This window comes from Rhincodon typus, chromosome 45 (genome assembly GCF_021869965.1).
Source record: "Rhincodon typus isolate 14 chromosome 45, sRhiTyp1.1, whole genome shotgun sequence".
Classification (NCBI taxonomy): domain Eukaryota; kingdom Metazoa; phylum Chordata; class Chondrichthyes; order Orectolobiformes; family Rhincodontidae; genus Rhincodon; species Rhincodon typus.
Genome location: NC_063376.1, coordinates 5,822,186 through 5,842,258, shown reverse-complemented (window position 1 = coordinate 5,842,258; position 20,073 = coordinate 5,822,186). Strand labels below are relative to the sequence as shown.

The 20,073-nt window shown below is 46.5% G+C and overlaps 1 protein-coding gene across 2 annotated transcripts in view; it reads left to right on the top strand.

Moving 5' to 3' along the window:
* Nucleotides 1-758: 758 nt before the first annotated feature.
* LOC109938228 (actin-like protein 6B) overlaps nt 759-20,073 on the top strand; it is a 53,961-nt gene continuing 34,646 nt past the window's right edge. The window contains exons 1-2 of one of the 2 annotated variants that reach the window (XM_048619978.1): nt 759-1,729; nt 17,384-17,460. In XM_048619978.1, the coding sequence (XP_048475935.1) occupies nt 1,663-1,729; nt 17,384-17,460 (144 nt within the window). In that variant the 5' untranslated portion in view covers nt 759-1,662. Of the gene's footprint in view, nt 1,730-11,388; nt 11,579-17,383; nt 17,461-20,073 lie in introns of those variants that run through there. The other variant, XM_048619980.1, reaches the window with a different exon arrangement.

Here is a 20,073-nt window from a genome sequence, read left to right as displayed (position 1 = left end):
AATTCAGCCCTTCAAGCTTGCTTCACCGTTAAATGTGATTCTGGCTGATCATCCAACTCAGCACCTTTTTCCCCCATTTTCTCCCCATACCCTTTGATCCCTTTAGCCCTGAGAATTATATTTAACTCCTTCTTGAAATATAGGTCAGAGCAGAGTAAAACTCCTCTACATTTTTAAACAGAAAGTAAATGTCATTCTACCTGTTCTCCATCAAACATTCCCAGGACAGGGACAGCATGGGGTTAGATACAGAGTAAAGCTTCATCTACTCTGTCCCCATCAAACACTCCCAAGGTTAGAGACAATACAATATTAGCTACTGAGTAAAGCTCCCTGTACTCTTAAACTGAAAATAAAGCTTCCTCTACACTATTCCTTTCAGACACTCCCAGGACAGGGGCAGCACAGGGTTAGATACAGAGTAAAGCTTCCTCTACACTGTCCCCATCAAACACTCCCAGGACAGGATTAAATACAGAATTAAGCTCCCTCTACACTGTTCCCTCATCAAACAGTCTGTAGAACAGGTGCAGTGTAAAGCTCTCTCTACACTGTACTTGAACACTCATGTTCTAATTGGAACGCATTATCTAACCTGTGAGACCAACAAATCTGTGCAGAGAGAAACAGAGTTAATATTGGTAATAATTTATTGTACCATGTATTTATGAAAATACACAGTGAAGTGTGTTTAAGCCGGTAGTATTTTAATTACATAAAGTAGAAAAAGAAATAAATCACACAAATCACATGGCTTCTTGGTTTCCTAAGTGGCTACAGATGTTGCCACCAAAAACTGTTCCCTGAGGATACAACACCGAGGGAGGAAGCACGCTGAAGCAGCCCCAGTTGACCGGACGGAGAACACCGCTGCTCTCAAAGCCACCTCAATGCTGACATTATTCCAGCCACTGCCATAACCAGGCAACTTTCCGAATTCTCTAGGACTGGAACCAACTGACCATCCAAATTAACGCCAGAGAGATCATTCCCCGCCGCTGTTGCTTTGAATCTCACTTGCAACCATTACTGCTCCCTTTGCCTCTTGTTCTGTGACACCTGTGATCTCGATTCTCCCTCGGCACCTCACCCTCCCCTTTCTGCTCCTCTCCTGCAGACGGCAACCAGCCCAGCTCGTCCCTGCCTCCCTAACCTGTCCTTCCTCCCACCCCAAGCCGCACCTCCATCTCCTACCGACCAACCTCATCCCGCCCCCTTGACCTGTCCGTCCTCCCTGGACTGACCTATCCCCTCCCTAACTCCCCACCTACACTCACCTTTCCTGGCTCCATCACCGCCTCTTCGACCTGTTTGTTTCCTCTCCACCTATCCTCTCCTCTATCCGCCTCCCACTCTCTCCCTATTTATTTCAGAACCCCCTTCCCCATTTCTGAAGGAGGGTCTAGGCCCGAAACGTCAGCCTTCCTGCTCGGCCTGCTGTGTTCATCCAGTTCTACACCTTGTTATCTTGACGTCAGACCCTGGCGGGTTTCCCCGAGCAATTTTCCGTTGTCGTTCCAGACACAATCCAGATGGAGGGGCTCGGCCAGGCTCTGAACTCCCAGACAGTTGCATTTCCGTGGCACCTTTCCCAAATGCGGGGCATCCCGGAGTGCTTTTGCAGCCAACAAAGCTCTTCTGCAAGTGTCATCGCCATGGAAAATGCTGATGCACAGCAAGATCCCGCAAACAGCCGTAAGCTCGGCAACCAGTAGCACTGCTGACCCAGGTTCGATTTCAGCCTCTGTGTGTGTGTGGAGTTTGCACACTTTCCTTGTGTCTGCGTGGGCTTCCTCCCACAGTCTGAAGATGTGCAAGTTAGGTGCATTGGCTATGCTAAACTGTCCCATAGCATTCAGTGGTATGCAGGCTAGGTGGGTTAGCCATGGGGAATGCAGGGTTACAGCGGTGGGGTGGGTCTGGGTGGGATGCTCTTCGGACGGTTGGTGTGGACTTGAAGGGCCGAATGACCTGCTTTCACACTGCAGGGGATTCTATTCTGTTCTAATGGAGGATAGCTCCCAGATACCCCAGGGGGCGGGGCAGCGGAGGGGGTGGGGAAACACTTTCACCCCTCCCCCTCATCAACACCCTCTCTGCCAAACAGTGACCGTGGGATCTTTTTCACGCCACAGTGGATTTCCAGGGCAAAGAGTTGGGTTGAATACCTCCAGTTGTTGGGGGCTTGAATTGACCACCTTCTTGCGTGAGCATGAGACACAGCAGCAAATAGTTAACAACACACCCTTGGGGACTGTGATGCTGGAAAGGCTCAGCAGATGATTCCCCAGCTTGTGCTCGGTCTCTATAATCATCCCTGACACATGCAGAAGGCAGAGTATTATATAAAATGGATGGGAACACACAGCAACTGCAGAATCACAAGTAGCCCTTTCTCAAATTGGGAGTTAATCGTCTTGGATACTGATCAACCCTGTCGTCAGTTGTCAATCGAGGGGCAACTCACATTGTCCCTGCATCCGGCCTCCATCCACCACCTTGTGCCCAAACAGCTCCTTCCACATTTAGCATCGACCTAACATCCTTATGAACACGACCCTCCCCTGTCAGTTCTAAAGAATTAAGATTAGTGGACATTCATGAAAAGGTCATGCGCTGCATCTCAAACAGAAGCATTTGGACGCATACAAAGGTGAATTTTCTCTCCTGCTAGGAACAGGGAAAAAAAAAACATCCTAATGAAAGGATCTGAATCATGACAATTGGATAGTTTACCTTTATTGCTGGAAGCTTGTTTCTGTCGTGGAGAAGGGCTGGTGAGATTTTCTTTATCCTTTTTTTTAAATTTGGTGTGGCCTCTGAAGATAGATGTCTCTCCTTCTGTATTAATAATTATAGGTTACCTCTGCTCAGTCTCACTGCCTCTCCTTGCACTGGTCAGAGCTGGATGGAATGAGCCCTTGTCAGCGACAGGGTGGAAACCCCACACAGTTTGATTGGGGGAGGCCCAGCTGTCCATCAAAGTGGTCAAGTGCCACAGAAGCCAATCAGAACCCTGCATCTGGAGCATCCAATCAGCTGCAGGGAGGGGCGTGTCTTAGCTTCCAGTTCCCCACCCTCCCCATTGGTTGTCGTGACATATTTAATCCACCTGGGGGCGCCAGCAGCGCAAGTGGATGGACAGCAGAAATGTGGGAAGGTGGGGGGAGCCATTTGGCCCATTATGACCCTGGGGAGGGGTAGGATCATTCAGCCACACTCGGCCCTGCTCTTCTGATCCGCCTCCCAGCAAATGCTTATCTCAATCCCTTCCGAGTGTTATCACTGAATCTGCCTGGCCCACCCTGTTGATGTATGAATTGTGGACTGGATTCACTCTCCCCACCCTAACCACCTATCCTCCCTCTTTCTCCTGAGCCTCTCTTCTCGCAGTGGACACAGGTAGCTCTCTGAAACAGTAGTGATAGAGATCGCATACGTTGGTAAAACAGCCAGCAGCTGTGGCCAACACACAAAACATGCACGGAAAGTCACGTTAACTTGAGGCTTGGAAACAAGTTGCTGGCCCTGTGTTCTCAGCATCATCGTGTCCAGCTGGCAAACATAGCCAAGTTTACAGCTGGCAAGAAACCAAGCTCAACCACTTGGCATCCTTGCTGTCTGTGTCATGCTCTCAATGTGGCTGTTACGGCAGTTTCACATAGCGGCTAATCTCCCGTGCGTGTTGGCACTCATCAAGCAATGGCATCTCTGCTGGTTTTTATAGGATGGAGAACGGTCATATTCCTCCAAGGATTATTCTGTGCGGTGGTCCATTGACCAGTAAGACATCCAAAGTGCAGCTTCAACGATGCTTACACCCCAAGGAATGTGATGGCTTAAGATGGCAGCTCATCACCGTCTTCTCCAGGGTACTGGGGGATGGGCATACAAGATAGCGCCCACAGTCCGTGAACAAATTTTAACAAGTCCTTCTAAGACTAATATGACGGCTGCAGAAATAGGTGTTCAAGCATAGGAAACACTAGATGATGGCAGAGGAAGATAGCCACATCACTCTAGGCCATTGGTAGGCCCCTTATATCGATATCAATGGAAATGAGGATTTTTTTATTCATTTGTGGGATGTGGTGTTGCTGGCTGGCCAACATTTCTTACCCATTCCTAGTTGCCCTTGAGAGGGTGGTGATGAGCTGCCTTACTGAACCACCGCAGTCCTCCTGCTGTGGGTTGACCCGCAATGCCATTAGGGAAGGAATTCCAGGATTTTCAGCCAGCAACAGTGAAGGAACGGTGATATATTTCCAAGTCTGGATGGTGAGTGGCTCAGAGGGGAACTTGCAGGGGGTCCTTTATTCATTTATTCTTTATTCATTCATGGGATGAAGGTATCGCTGACCACACAGCATTTATTGCCCATCCCTAAGTGCCCAGAGGGCAGTTTAGAGTCAACCACATTGCTGTGGGTCTGGAGTCACATATAGGTCTGACCAGGTAAGGATGGCAGTTTCCTTCCCTAAAGGACATTAGTGAACCAGAGGGGTTTTTCCCGACAATCGACAATAGGTTCGTGGTCATCCTTAGATTCTTAATTCCAGATATTTTATTGAATTCAGATTCCACCACCTGCCATGGCAAGATTCGAACCTGGGACCCCAGAACATTATCTGGGTCTCTGGATTAACTGTCCAGTGATAATACCACTAAGCTATTGTCCGTCCCTAAATAGGATGGAGGGAAGGTCATTGATGAAGCAGCTGAAGATGATTGAGCCTAGTACACTACCCTGAGGAACTCCTGCAGAGATGTCCTGGAGCTGAGATGACTGACCACAACCACGAATATCTTCCAATCTGTCAGGTATGACCCTAACCATCGGAGAGTTTGCACCCGATACCCATTGATTCCAGTTTTGCTGGGGCTCCTTGATGCCACACTCGGTCGAACACAGCCTTGATGTCAACGGCTGTCACTCTCACCTCAGGAATTCAACTCTTCTGTCCATGTTTGAACCAAGGCTGTAATGGGGTCAGGAGCTGAGTGGCCCTGGAGGAACCCAAACTGGGCATCACTGAGCAGGTTATTGCTGAGCAAGTGCTGCTTGATAGCGCTGTTAGTGACACCTTCCATCACTTTACTGATGATCGACAGTAGCCTGATGGGGCGGTAATTGGCCGGGTTGGATTTGTCCTTTTTTTTATGTACAAGACACACTTGGGCAATTTTCCACATTGTAGGGTATATACCAGTGTTGTAACTGTACTGGGACCTCTGCTGTTTGTGATATATATAAATGGCTTAGATAAAAATGTAGATGGGAGTGTTAGTAAGTTTAGTAAATTTGCAGATAACACAAAGATGGGTAGAATTGTGGATAGTGTAGAAGGTTGTCAAAGGATACAGCTGGATATAGATCAGTTGCAGATATGGATGGGGAAATGGCAGATGAGGTTAATATGTGCAAGTGTGAGGTGCTGCACTTTGGGAGATCAAATGTTATGGAAAGGTATACAGTTAATGGCAGGACTCTGAACAGCATTGAAGCACAGAGGGATCTTGGGGTTCGAGTCCATAGCTCCCTAAAAGTGGCCATAACAAGTAGATAGGATGGTAAAGAAGGCGTATGGCATGCTTGCCTTTATTGGTCAGGGAATTGAGTACAAGAGTCAGGATGTCATGTTGCAGCTTTATTGAGTTCTTCGAGAAGGTGACCAAACAGGTGGATGAGGGTAAAGCGGTTGATGTGGTGTATTTGGATTTCAGTAAAGCGTTTGATAAGGTTCCCCATGGTAGGCTATTGCAGAAAATACGGAGGCATGGGATTGAGGGTGATTTAGCGGTTTGGATCAGAAATTGGCTAGCTGTAAGAAGACAGGGGGTGGTGGTTGATGGGAAATGTTCATCCTGGAGTTCAGTTACTAGTGGTGTACCTCAAGGATCTGTTTTGGGGCCACTGCTGTTTGTCATTTTTATAAATGACCTGGATGAGGGCGTAGAAGGATGGGTTAGTAAATTTGCGGATGACACCAAAGTTGGTGGAGTTGTGGATAGTGCGGTAGGATGTTGCAGGTTACAGAGGGACATAGATAAGCTGCAGAGCTGGGCTGAGAGGTGGCAAATGGAGTTTAATGCGGAAAAGTGTGAGGTGATTCACTTTGGAAGGAGTAACAGGAATACAGAGTACTGGGCTAATGGTAAGATTCTTGGTAGTGTGGATGAGCAGAAAGATCTCGGTGTCCATGTGCATAGATCACTGAAAGTTGCCACCCAGGTTGATAGCGTTGTTAAGAAGGCGTACAATATGTTAGGTTTTATTGGTAGAGGGATTGAGTTTCGGAGCCATGAGGTCATGTTGCAGCTGTACAAAACTCTGGTGCGGCCGCACTTGGAGTATTGCGTACAGTTCTGGTCACCGCATTAAAGGAAGGATGTGGAAGCATTGGAAAGGGTGCAGAGGAGATTTACCAGGATGTTGCCTGGTATGGAGGGAAGGTCTTATGAGGAAAGGCTGAGGGTCTTGAGGCTGTTTTCGTTAGAGAGAAGAAGGTTAAGAGGTGACTTGATAGAGACATACAAGATGATCAGAGGATTAGATAGGGTGGACAGTGGGAGCCTTTTTCCTAGGATGGTGATGGCTAGCACGAGGGGACATAGCTTTAAATTGAGGGGTGATAGATATAGGACAGATGTCAGAGGTAGGTTCTTTACTCAGAGAGTAGTAAGGGCGTGGAATGCCCTGCCTGCAAAAGTAGTAGACTCGCCAACTTTAAGGGCATTTAAATGGTCATTGGATAAACATATGGATGATAATGGAATAGTGTAGGTTAGATGGGCTTCAGATTGGTTTCACAGGTCGGCGCAACATGGAGGGCCGAAGGGCCTGTACTGCGCTGTAATGTTCTATGTTCTATGTTTTATAAGACTTTGGTTAGGCTGCACTTCAGAGTGTTGCATTCAATTCTGGTTGCCACATTATAGGAAGGATGTGGAGGCTTTGGACAGGGTGCAGATGAGATTTCACAGGATGCTGCCTGAATTGGAAGTATGAGCTATAAGGACGAGCTAGAAAAACTCGGGCTGTTTTCTCTGGAGTGGCGGAGGCTGAGGAGAGACTTGATAGAAGTCTATAAAATTATGAGATGCATAGATAGAGTTGACAGTCAGAATCTTTTTACCAGAGTTGAAATGTCTAATGCTAGGAGACATGCATTTAAGGTGAGGGGAGAAAGCTGAAAGCAGAAGTGAGGGGCAAGATTTTTACACTGTGAGTGGTAGGAGTCTGGAATGCACTGCCAGGAGTTTTGGTGGAAGCAGATACGATAGGGACGTTTAAGGAGCTTTTAGATAAGTACATGAACATGCAAGGAATGGAGGGATATGGACTATGTGCAGGCAACAGGGATTAGTTTAATTTGGCATCATGTTCGGCGCAACATTGCAGGCCAAAGGACTCGTTCCTGTGCTGTACAGTTCTATGTTTTATTGAATAATATGTGATAAAACCATTTGCTGTTCATCAGGATTGAGCAATTCTTATGCCTAAGACATCATGTGGACATCCTTCCCCACGTGGCCCATACTAAAGTGAGCAAGAAGCACTGCAGTCATAGTGTCGTACAGCACGGAAACAGACCTTCAGTCCAACCAGTCCATGCCGACCATTATCCCAAATTAACCTAGTCCCACCTACCTGTACTTGTCCTGTATTCCTCCAAACTCAGAAGTCACACAACACCAGGTTATAGCCCAACAGGTTTATTTGAAATCACAAGCTTTCGAAGCGCTGCTCCTTCATCAACTGCTCCTTTTTCACCTGATGAAGGAACAGCGCTCCAAAAGCTTGTGATTTCAAATAAACCTGTTGGACTTTACCTTGCTGTCCTGTGACTTCTGACTTTGTCTCCCCCAGTCCAACACAGGCATCTCCACATCCCGTATCCCTCCAAACCTTTCCTTTTCATGTACTTATCCAAATGTAGCCGCATCCACAACTTCCTTAGGCAGTTCATTCCACGCACGAACCGCCCTCTGTGTAAAAGATTTGCCTCTCCTGTCTTTTTTCAATCTCTCTCCTCTCATCTTAAAGATGTGCCCTCTAGTCTTGAAAACCCCATTCTAGGGAAAAGACAACTACTGTTAACTCTATCTATACCCCTCATTATTTTATAAACTTCTATAAGGTTGCCTGTCAACCTCTTACGCACCATTGAAAAAGGTCCCAGCGTATCCAGCCCTTCACTATAACTCAAACCTTCTATACCTGGCAATATCTTAGGAAATCTCTTCTGAACCCTCTCCAGCTTAGTAATATCTTTCTATAACATAGTGACCAGAACTGGACACAGTGCTCCAGAAGAGGCCTCACCAACGTCCTGTACAACCTCAACATAATGTCCCAACTCCTACACTCAAAGGTCTGAGCAATGAAGGCAAGCATGCTAAACACCATCTTAACTTCCCCATCTCTATAATTCAAAGAATTATGCACTTAAACCCCTAGGTCTCTCTGTTCTACAAGACTATCCAAGGCCCTACTTTTAATTGCGTAAGTCCTGCCCCTGTTTGTTTTACCAAAATGCAATACCCCGCGTTTATCTAAATTAAATCCCAAAATGAAAACTCCAAATTAAACTAGTGGTAGCAAGTATCCCCATGATATGCCAGAACCTACCTAGCATTATAAGGTGGTGCCAGCTCTGGCCAATTATGAGATGCTGGCCGCCATTATAAGGTGATAGTGGCTGATCCCACTTCTCAGGAATTGGCTCTGCTCAGTTAACAGCAAAGGTGCAGCATATGAAGCTCCCCAGGCCCCAAAGGATTTGATTCACTGTGTGTCCATTGCCTGACGGTGATGGAAGGTTGTCAGGTGCCAGTGACAATGGCCTGTTAGCTGTCATGTATGTTATAACGATGAGGATTAGATGGCACTGCATCTGGAGACTGGTGGACACTCGTGATCTCCTTGTATGCTTTTGATCGAGTGCAACAAGGGTCCACTGCATTGGCTCAGTTCAAAACAGTCCACCCTGTATCCTTAGGCTGTGACCCCTGCTTCTGGACTGCCTGGTTATTGGGAACATCCTTCCTGCCTGTCTAGTCCTATTAGAATTTTGCAGGTTTCTATAAAATCCCCCCTTGTTCTTCTAAGCCCCAGTAAACATAGTCCTAATCTATTCAGTGTCTCTTCATACGTCAGAATCACTGCATTTTCCCCATTGCCAGAGTCAACCACGTTGCTGCAGGTCTGGAGTCACATGTAGGCCAGCCTAGGTGAGGATGGTAGTTGCCTTCCCTCGAGGACACTACTGAACCAGATGGGTTTTTCTGACAATCAACAATGGATTCATGGTCAGGACTGGACTCTTAGTTACAGAGTTTGAATCTAATAAAAATCTAAAACTAAGAGTCTAATGATGTGAATCCATTGTATTGCAACAAGACATTCTTGCTCCTTTATTCAAATCCTGTCACTACAAAGGCTAACATATCATTTGCCTTCTTCACCACCCACTGAACCTGCATGCTTACTTTCAGTGATTGGTGTACAAAGACACCTAGGTCTCATTGCATCTGCCTCTTTGCCAAGCTATCACCATCCAGATAGTAATCTGTCCTCCTGTTTTTGCTACCATAGTGGATAATCTTAAATTTCTTCATACTTACTTCTCTGCTATGCATTTGCCCACTTGTCCAATTCATATTAAAACTACTTGGCATCCTTCTCTCCATTCACCCTTCTGCCCAGCTTTGTGTCATTTGAAAACTTGGAGATATTACTTTTGACTCCCTCAACTAAATCTTTAATATATATTGTAAATATCTGGGGTCTAGGCACTGGTCCTGGTGGTACCTCACTTGTCACTGCCTGCCATCCGCAAAAGGACGCTTTTTATGTTTTCTGTTTGTTTCCTGTCGGACAATCAGTTCTGAATCTGTGTCACAACACGAACCCCAATCCCATGTGCTTTAATTTGACATGCTAATCTCTTCTGTGAGACCTTATAGAAAGCATTCTGAAAATCCAATTAAATCACATCCGCTGGCTCCCCCTTATCTACTCTATCCTTAAAAAATTCCAAGAGATGTAAGCCCAAACCAGGGGATACAGTTAAAGGAAAAAGGGTAGACCATTTCGGTCAGAGACAAGGAAAGATTTTTTTCACGTAAGGGGTAATGAAGCTGTGAAACTCTCCAGCACAGAAGATGTTGCAGACCAAGTCGTTGAATATATTCAAGAAAGAAACAAATATATTTTATACAGATAAAGGCATTAAGGGATTGGGGACAAAAGCAGGAATCTATCATTGAGATAGAGGATCATATTGAATAGCGGAGCAGGCTCGAAGAACTTGAATGGCCTAATCCTGCTCCTAGTTTCTATGTTTCGAAAGAGGAAAGAATTCCCTCGCTCCTGGCTACGTCTCCTCCACAGATTCCCAAAGACATTGACTACGCAGTTTACAGGATTAGGAGTAAGCCATTCAGGACTGAGATGAGGAAAAATTTCTTCACTCAGAATTGTGAAGCTGTGGAATTCTCTATTACAGAAAGCTACTGGGGCCAGTTCATTAGATATGCCCAAGAGGTTCTGAGGAAGGGTCACTCAACCCAAAACATTAACTCTGATTTCTCTCCACAAATGCTGCAAGACCTGCTGAGCTTTTCCAGCAATTTCTGTTTTTGTTTCTAATTTACAGGATCCACAGTTTTTTTCGGTTTTTATATTCAAGAGGGAGTTGGACGTAGCCCTTGTGGCTAAAGGGATCAAGGGGTATGGAGAGAGAAAGTGGGAATAGGATACTGAAATTGCATGATCATACTGAATGATGGTGCAGGCTCGAATGGCTTACTTCTGCACCTATTTTCTATGTTTCTATGGAGAGAAAGCAAGCTAACATTTTGAGTCTAGATGACTCGAATCAAGAGAAAGCAAGCTAATGTTTTGAATCTGATGGAGAGTCATCTACAGTCGAAATGTTAGCTTGCTGTCTCTCCATGGATGCTGCCTGACCCGCTGTGATCTCCAGCATTTCTTGTTTTCAATACAGATTCCAGCATCTGCCGTAATTTGCTCCTACCTTTTATGTTGTATGTTCACTGGCTGTGGTAAATGCAACTTCTTTTCAGCCCATCTTTTCAGTGACATCCCATTACCCTCAAATTCACTTTCCTGCCTTTTCCCCTATATCCCTTCCTGATTAAAACAGTAAGTTCCCCATCCCTCCTAGAGACCTGAACCCCCAGCCGGTGGCATTCCTGAGCTGTTACAGACCCCTTGTTGTCTTGTTTCCGTTTGGTGTTACCTACGCCTTTAATATTTCGCTGCCAAGTGCCTCTGTGACACTGGGAGGAGCACATTAGCGGCTCGGAAAAGGAGGAAGCGCCTCCAGTTCTCTCTCTCTCTCTCTCTCTCTCTCTGTGTCTGTCTGTCTGTTTGTACTCGCTTTATCTCTCTTCTGCACCCTTTATTTCGATCTGTGGAAAGGCAAATCGTGATCAAAGCGTCACTCTCCTGCTCCTTAATTCGCCGCGGCTGCAAATATCTTTGCACATTACAAAATTAAAGCAAAATATTTTTTTTTAGCAACGATGAGCGGCGGGGTGTATGGAGGAGGTAAAAAGAAGAAAAAGCAGCGTCCGATTTGCTGTGGATGTTGCATTCTGTGACATTGATGTGATTGTTTTTTGGGGGGTGGGGGAATGGGTGCAAGCTTGCTTTAAGAAGCCCCGTTGGGGCTTTTACGGTTGTGCACTTTTAATTCGAGACCATTGTGTTGCATGGGCAGGGGTTTTATTTCGGGAAGTGGATGAGATGGAGTCGATTTCGTGTCTTATTATGTTTGAACTTGTCAATGGGTTTGAATGTATTTTTTTTCTCGGGAGGAAGCGGTGGATTTGTGATGGGAACCTGTGTGCTCAGAATTCAGGCCCCATATTAGAATGGGGATCACTGAAGATTGAATAGACAGTCTAGAACCAGAGAGCATAATCTCAGAAAAAGGGGTTGCACATTTAAGACAGAGATGGGGAGGAATTTCTTCTCCCAGAGGGTAACGAATGTGTGGAATTCTTTATCACAGAGGGCTGTTGAGACAGATTTGTAAATCAGGGAGGTGATTGAAGGTTATGGGGAACAGGCAGGACAGTGGATCAAGCATTGAATGGTGGAGCAGACTGAATAGCTGACTTCTGTTCCTCTATGTAATGGTTGAACACAGATCAAAGGCCTGTTCTGCTCTTGCGGTGCCCCGTGCTGGGCTTCAGGCCTTGCCTGGGAATGGGAAAAAGCCATTCAGCTGCTTAGTGGTGATGGTATCACAGGCGAAGTGGCTAAAGTGGGCATGAGTCATCATGATAATGAAAACCTTAAAAAAAACCTGACAATCTTGGCGCTTTCAAGTGACGGGGAGCATGACAGTTTCTTTTGTTGTTCCATTCTGGGATTGTTCTTGTGAAGAAGAACTGTGGACAGCACTGTCCCAGAAACAGACAATCTTTGGTGTCGATCACGGCTAGTCTGTCACTGAACCTGAGCCCTGTAATCTCTTAACATTTGGCTTCCACAAACCCCTTTCCCACAGCGACCCTATTTCGTGACCTGGGATGTGTCACAAGCCCCTCAGTGAGAATCGAGAGAGCAGCTTGAGGTAAAATGGTCAGGGGAGACCTGTCAGAGCGAGGGTGGGAGGGGAACGAACCTGTCAGGCCTTGAACCTATTAGAGTGAGACCTTGGTTGTTAGAGCTCACTTGAAGCGCCACTGCTGCCTCGCAACTTCCAAAGCTAGGACTTCAATCTGGATCCCCATTTGGGAGTCATGACCACCACTTTGGGAAGCCCTGCCTTAAATATATAGGGTTAACAAAAAATCTATCCATCTCAGTTTGCAAATTGACAACTGTCATTTGTGGAAGAGAAATTCCAAACTTCCCGCACCCTTTGCCTTTAGAACTGTTCCCTCATTTCACTCAGAAAGGGTCCTGCTCTGATCTTTAGACATTCTAAACTCACCGCCCAGCCGAAATATAGTTCCTCCTTATCCAGTGTTCTACCTGGACCCCTTAATGTCTTGAAAACGTCACTCAAATCCTATATTGACTTTCATTGCTCTGGAGAAGCCTTAGTTTCGGCCTTCAATACAGATTATAAGGAGGCAGAAGATGTAATTCAGAAATACAAAGCCCTGGGTAGACCACATTTGGAGTCAATTGCCTCAGGAAGGAGACATTGGCTTTGGAGGAGGTGCCGCCTTGATTCACCAGAATGATCCCTGGACTTCAAGAGGTATATCGTGAGGAGAGATTGCACATACTGGGTTGTGTTCCCCAGAATTTAAAAGACTGAGCTTTTATAAGTTTTTAAGAGCTAAAGGGCAGAGTATAGGGTCGATATGAACTATTTGTGTTTGTCGGGGATCTAGAATTCCTACAGTGTGGGGGCAGGTCATTTGGTTCATTGTGTCCACATTCCCCCCACCCTTTTCCCTGCAATTCCCATGACTAACCCACACTAGGGGACAATTTAGCAAGGCCATTCCACCCTAACCTGCACATCTTTGGACTATGGGAGGAAACCACAGTACCCGCAGGAAGCCCACACAAACATGAGGAGGATGTGTAAACTCTACACAGACAGTCACCCAAGGGTGGAGTCAAGTAGGAGTCCCTGACGCTGTGAGGTGGCTCGCACTAACTGCTGAGCCACTGTGCTGCCCTCAGGGCTGTGGTCTAACAGTCTCCCACAACTGATGCTGAATCAATTGTCGATTTGAAAACTGAGGTCAAAATATTTCTGTTAACTCAAGGTATGAACGTAGGGGATGTTCCGAAAGCTGGGAAGTGAGATCCTGGGCAGAATTTTGGGGTCACCAGCAATGGTTGCCATGGAGTTCCAACCTTGTGAGGGAAAGCGGCCCCCCTCTCATAGGCCGCTTTCCCTCACAAGGTCCCTCCCTTCCCCCCCCTTTGCTCTTGTTAGTTCTCTGCGACCCTGACCGATGCAACAGTTTTCAAGGCCTCAAGATGAATGTCACAGCGGGAAAGAGTTTAGGAAGTGTTGTATTCGGGGACATATGCTGAAGGCAGACATATAGACCTTAGTTACAGATCAGCTATGATAGGAGGCCTGGACCGTACAGTAGCCATTGCTACCAATACTGTCACAGGCAGATGCCTCTGCAAGAGGTAGTCTGGTAACTGGGTGAGGTGAAATTGTTTCATTCATCGCCCCCCACTTCATGAATCTTGAAGATGTGGAGCCGAGGAGTGGCAGAGCGAGTTTGATTTAGGTAAGTGTGAGGTGCTGCATTTTGGAAAGGCAAATCAGGGCAGGACTTATACACTTAATGGTAGGTCCCTTTGGGAGAGTTGCCGAGCAAGGAGACCTTGGGGTGCAGGTTCATAGTTCATTGAAAGTGGAGTCGCAGGTAGACAGGGCGGTGAAGAATGAGTTCAGTATACTTGCCTTTATTGGGCAGTACATTGAGTATAGGAGTCGGGAGGTCATGTTGCAGCTGTACAGGACATTGGTTAGGCCACTTTTGGAATACTGCGTTCAATTCTGGTCTCCCTGCTATAGGAAAGATGTTGTTAAACTTGAAAGTGTTCAGAAAAGATTTACAAGGATGTTTCTGGGATTGGAGGATTTGAGTTATAGGGAGAGGCTGAACAGGCCAGGGCTATTTTCCGTACAGCATCAGAGGCTGAGGGATGGTTTATAAAAATTTATAAAATCAGGAGGGGCATGGAGAGGGTGAATAGTCAAGGTTTTTTTTCCCAAGGTAGGGTAGTCCAAAACTACAGGGGCATAGGTTTGAGGTGAGAGGGGAAAGATTTAAAAGGGACCTGAGGTGCAACATTTTCACACAGAGGGTGGTGCATGTATGGAATAAGCTGCCAGAGGAACTGGTGGAGGCTGGTACAATTACAAAATTTAAAAGGGATCGGGATGGGTACATGAATAGGAAGTGTTTAGAGGGAAATGGGCCAAAAGCTGGCAAATGGGACTAGATGAATTTAGGATATCTGGTCGGCATGGAAGAGTTGGACCAAAGGGTCGTTTTCCGTGCTGTGCAGCTCTGTGTCCTTAGTTAGCCTGGTACTAGTCAGACCGGGCCACTCTCAGTAATGTATATCACAGACCCCACACCCATTCTATGCCCCTGCCAACCATCAGTAGCTGTTCCAATTGCTTTTCAACATGGTGGATTCAACAGCTAAGGGGGAGGGGTGGTGGGAAGTGGTAAACAACAGGGGGTTTTCCCGCCCATGTTTGATGCAGTGAGATTTCCTGAGGTCCAGAGGGATTCAATGTTGAGGGGCAATCCCTCCACAGCCCACTGTGCCATCACCTCTGGCAGGACCAACCCAGGGTTGGTGATGGAGGTGCGTGGTACATTGGTTATAAGATATGGCAGGTCAGTGTGTGACAGCCCTCCCGCCTCCAGGGATTAGAAAGGAGGACTTTTTTTTTGCAAGGCTGGAGGTGCCTTTGTCGTTTGCAGTGCCAAGGCTGGCTTTTTGACTTTCCTTTCATAGCTTCCTCATCCACTTTGGACGGCCGTTACAAATAGCCACATGGCTGTGGGTCTGGAGTCACGTGTAGGCCAGACTGGGTAAGGACGGCAGATTTCTTTCCCTAAAAGACACGAGTGGGTTGTTAGAATGGTTTCAGAATTACCACTTTTAATTCCATGTTTATTCATGAGTTGAAATTGAAGAGCTGAGGCTCACTACGGCATTAGCCTCTACCTCTGGATGACCAGCCCAGTGATATTGTCACTACGCCGCTGTTCCTGCCAGCCCCAGTTCAGCAGCCAGAGCCCTTGGCTGATTTGTCCCCTTCTTGTTCTGGAACCCTCTCAAAAGATTCCTGCTCATCCTGTGATAGATTTAGGGTCCGTTGCTCCCAGTTGGACAGGCACTGGGAGGTAAACTAGTGACCATGCTAGCGAACTGCACCTAATACAGTTGGTTAGTACAATAACAACACGCATTTACATTGTGCCTCTAACTTCGATGTCCCTGAGATATTTCCTAAGAATGATCTCAAACCAAATTTGAGGCACTAAGGGGCTAGAAAGGGCAGCTCTGTCAAAAAAGCTGATTTTAAGGATCATCTCAAAGGTGAGAGAGAGAGAGAGACTGAGAAATTTAGGGAGGGAATTCCATAGGTTAAGGGTCAGGCCAGCTGAAGGCATGATCGCCAATGATGGAACGATGGTAATCAGAGGGTGGGCAAGAGGCTAGGATTGCAGGACTGCAGATATTTTGGAGCTTTATATGGCTGGAGGTGCTTACAGAGGGCGGGCAGTGAGGTATTTGAAAACAAGGACGAGGATTTTAAAATTGAGGTGTAGACAGACCATGTAGATTAGCAAGGTCACAGGGTGATATGTGAGCGAGATTTGGTGTGAGAAAGCGAGATGAGAGGGTAGAAATGCAGTAAGTTCCTTTATCCATTAATGGGATGAGGATGCCACTGGCTGAGCCAGTATTTATTGTCCATCCCTAATTGCTCAGAGAGCATTTCAGAGTCAACCACATTGCTGTGGGTCTGGAGTCACTTGTAGGCCAGACCAGGTAAGGACGGCAGTTTCCTTCCCTAAAGGGCAGTCATGAACCAGGTGGGTTTTTTCCCCGACAATTGACAATGCATTCATCATCATCATTAGATTCCTAATTCCAGATATTTTATTGAATTCAGATTCCACCATCTGCAGTGGTAGGATTCAAACCCAGGTCACCAAAATTTTCTCCATGTCTCTGGATTAACAGTCCAGCAATAATACCACTAGGCCATTGCCTCCCCTGCGTTTGCTGGGATGTTGCCAGAAATGGGAGAATTTTACCTCTGAGGAAAGGCTGGAGTTGAGTTCTTTGGAACAGATGCTGGGGGCAGATGCATTGGAGATGTAGGGAGTGGTGAGGGGCTTGGACAGTGTGGATAGGAAAGTTGTATTGCTTTACAAGACAGGTCAGTAACTTGACAGCAGGGACTGGGAGTAACTGGTGGCAGGGTTAGAGGGTTGTGAGAGCCTGGAGCTTGAAAGGCTGCCAGCCAGCAGAGCACTGGAACAGGAGGAGGCCTTTCTGCCTCTCTTGTCTCTTCGGTCAAAGAGAACGGCTCAGAATTAGAGCGATTATAGAAAATAAATGGGCTCACCAGAGGAGTGGGTGGGCAACCTGGGCTTGAAGACAAGGGATTTCTGGTTACTTGCAGGAGCACAGCTCAGGATTAATGAAATGTCTAATGATACCAGATGCTGGTATCACCACCATTAACCAGTGCTTCATGTCCTGTTGGTGTCTGTACAGTTAACTGGGGCTGCGTGTCCTGTTACTGAATGGACCATCAACCCATGCTGCGTGTCCCATCAATGTCTTCAAATGCTGCAGCTAATTGTGTCTTCTCTCTGTCAGATGAGGTGGGGGCTCTTGTGTTTGACATTGGCTCATATACTGTGAGAGCTGGTTACGCTGGAGAAGACTGCCCCAAGGTACAGTATTGCTACTCATTTCTTTCCTCAAGCGGTTGTATCTTACCTGCGCCTCGTTCCTGCCACCCTCTGCTGTCTGTCCCTCTCTGTACTACTATCTGGCAGTTACCCGATCCAAGGTGTTCCAAACCTTGCTGTTTCCAAGATACACGTACACATACCTTACCAGAAGAGAGCAGAGAGGAGAGAGGAGTTGTAGAGTCATAGAAATGTACAGCACGGAAACAGACCCTTCAGTCCAACTCTTCCATCCTAAATTAATCTAGTCCCATTTGCCAGTATTTGGTCCATATCCCTCTAAACCTTTCCTATTCATATACCCATCCAGATGCTTTTTAAATGTTGGAATTGTACCAGCCTCTGCAATTTCCTCTGACAGCTCTTTCCAAACATGCACCATCCTCTGCGTGAAAACGTTGCCCCTTAGGTCCCTTTTATATCATTCCCCTCTCATCTTAAACCTATGCCCTCTAGTCTTGGATTCCCCTACCCCGGGAAAAAGGCCTTGGCTATTCACCCTGTCCATGCCCCTCATGATTTTATAAGCCTCTATAAGGTCACCCCTCAGCCTCCAACGCTCCAGGGAAAATAGCTCCATTCTATTCAGCCTCTCCCTGTAGCTCCAACCCTGGCAACATCCTTGTAAATCTTCCTGAACCCTTTCCTATAGCAGGGAGACCAGAATTGAACATAGTATTCCAAAAGTGGCCTAACCAATGTCCTGTACAGCTGCAACATGACCTCCCAACTCCTATACTCAGAACACTGACCAGTGAAGGCAGGAGTACCAAATGCCTTCTTCACTATCCTGTCTACCTGTGACTCCACTTTTACGAACCTGCACTCCAAGGTCTCTTTGTTCGGCAACACTTGCCAGGACCTTACCATGAAGTGTGTAAGTTCTGCCCCGATTTGCCTTTCCAAAATGCAACAATTGAATAGTGGGGCAGGCTCGAGGGGCCAGTTGGCCTAATCCTGCTCCTATTTCTTATGTTCTTAATAAAACATTATCTATCTCAGACTTAAAACTAACAACTGATTGGCATCAACTGTTGTTTGTGGAGCTGAATTTGAAACCTTTAGAAATGCTTTCCAATATCTCTCCTGAACAGTCTGATCCTAATTCTCAGACTGTGCACACTTGTTCTAGAATCTCTATTGACCCTGGCTCAAAAATGCAACACCTCACACTTATCTCCAGGTCCCATGTTAGTCTGATGTAACTTTCCTCACTGTCCACTTGTAGAAATGAGTGTAAAAATAAGAACCTTACCTGTGACAAAAGGCTGGGATTGGATTCCTTGGCACAGGGGCTGAAGGTAGATTTAGTTGTGGGGTATGAAGTTATGACGGACTTAATAGGAAAGATATATAGCGGACAGATCAATAACCAGGCAGCAGAGACATGAAGTAATTGTAAGAGTTAGAGAGGAGTTAAGAAGGAATTGTTTTCACCCGGGGGATGTGAGGAAAAACCTTTTCACTCAGACCATGGTGGGAATCTGAACTCACTGCCTGGTAGAGGCAGAAATCCCTCATATTTAAAATGTTTAAAAATAACTTCCATGTGATGTGGGTGTCTCTGGCACATTATTGCCCTTGAGAAAGTGGAGGTGAGTTGCCTTCTTGAAGCACGGTAGTCTGTGTGGTGTAGGGACACCCACAGTGCTGTTAGGGTAGACAGAAACTTTTCCCTGCTGATGGACGGATCAATGTTCAGGGAGCATAGTTTAAGGTAAGGGATAGAAGGTTTAGAGCAAACGTGACATTAAAAAAAACCTTTTCACCCGGAGGATGGTCCGAATCTCGAACTCACTGCATGTAAGAGTGGGAGAGGCAGAAACCCTCATAACATTTAAGAAGTATTCAGATGTGCACTTGCAATGTCAAGGCTGCGGGCCAAGTGCTGGGAAATGGGATTAGAGAATAGTGAGGTGGTTGTTTTTGACAGGCATAGACTCGATGGACCAAAGGGTGTTTTCTTTGCTAGAGTTCTCTACGACTGCACAAGTATTTGATGGGGACAGGGGTGTAGAGGGAGTTTTCCTCTATATTTAACCTCGTATTGTACTTGTCCTGGGAGTCGTTGATGGGCTAAGCGTAGACGGAGCTTTACTCTGTATCTAGCCCTATGCTGTTCCAGTCCTGAGAGTGTTTGATTGGGACAGTGTAGAGGGCGCTTTACTCCGTATCTAACCCCATGCTGTCCCTATCCTGGGTGTGTTTGATGGGGGACTTTGTAGAGGAAGCTTTATTCTGTGTCTAACCCCATGCTGTCCCATGTCCTGGGAGTGTTTGATGGGGGACAGTGTAGAGAGAGCTTTGCTCTGTATCTAACCCCGTGCTGTCCCTGTCCTGGGAGTGTTTGATGGGGGACAGTGTAGAGAGAGCTTTACTCTGTATCTAAACCCGTGTTGTCCCTGTCCTGGGAGTGTTTGATGGGGGACAGTGTAGAGAGAGCTTTACTCTGTATCTAACCCTGTGCTGTCCCTGTCCTGGGGAGTGTTTGATGGGGGACAGTGCAGACGGAGCTTTACTCTGTATCTAACCCCGTGCTATCCCTGTCCCTGGGAGTATTTGATGGGGGACAATGTAGAGGGAGCTTTACTCTGT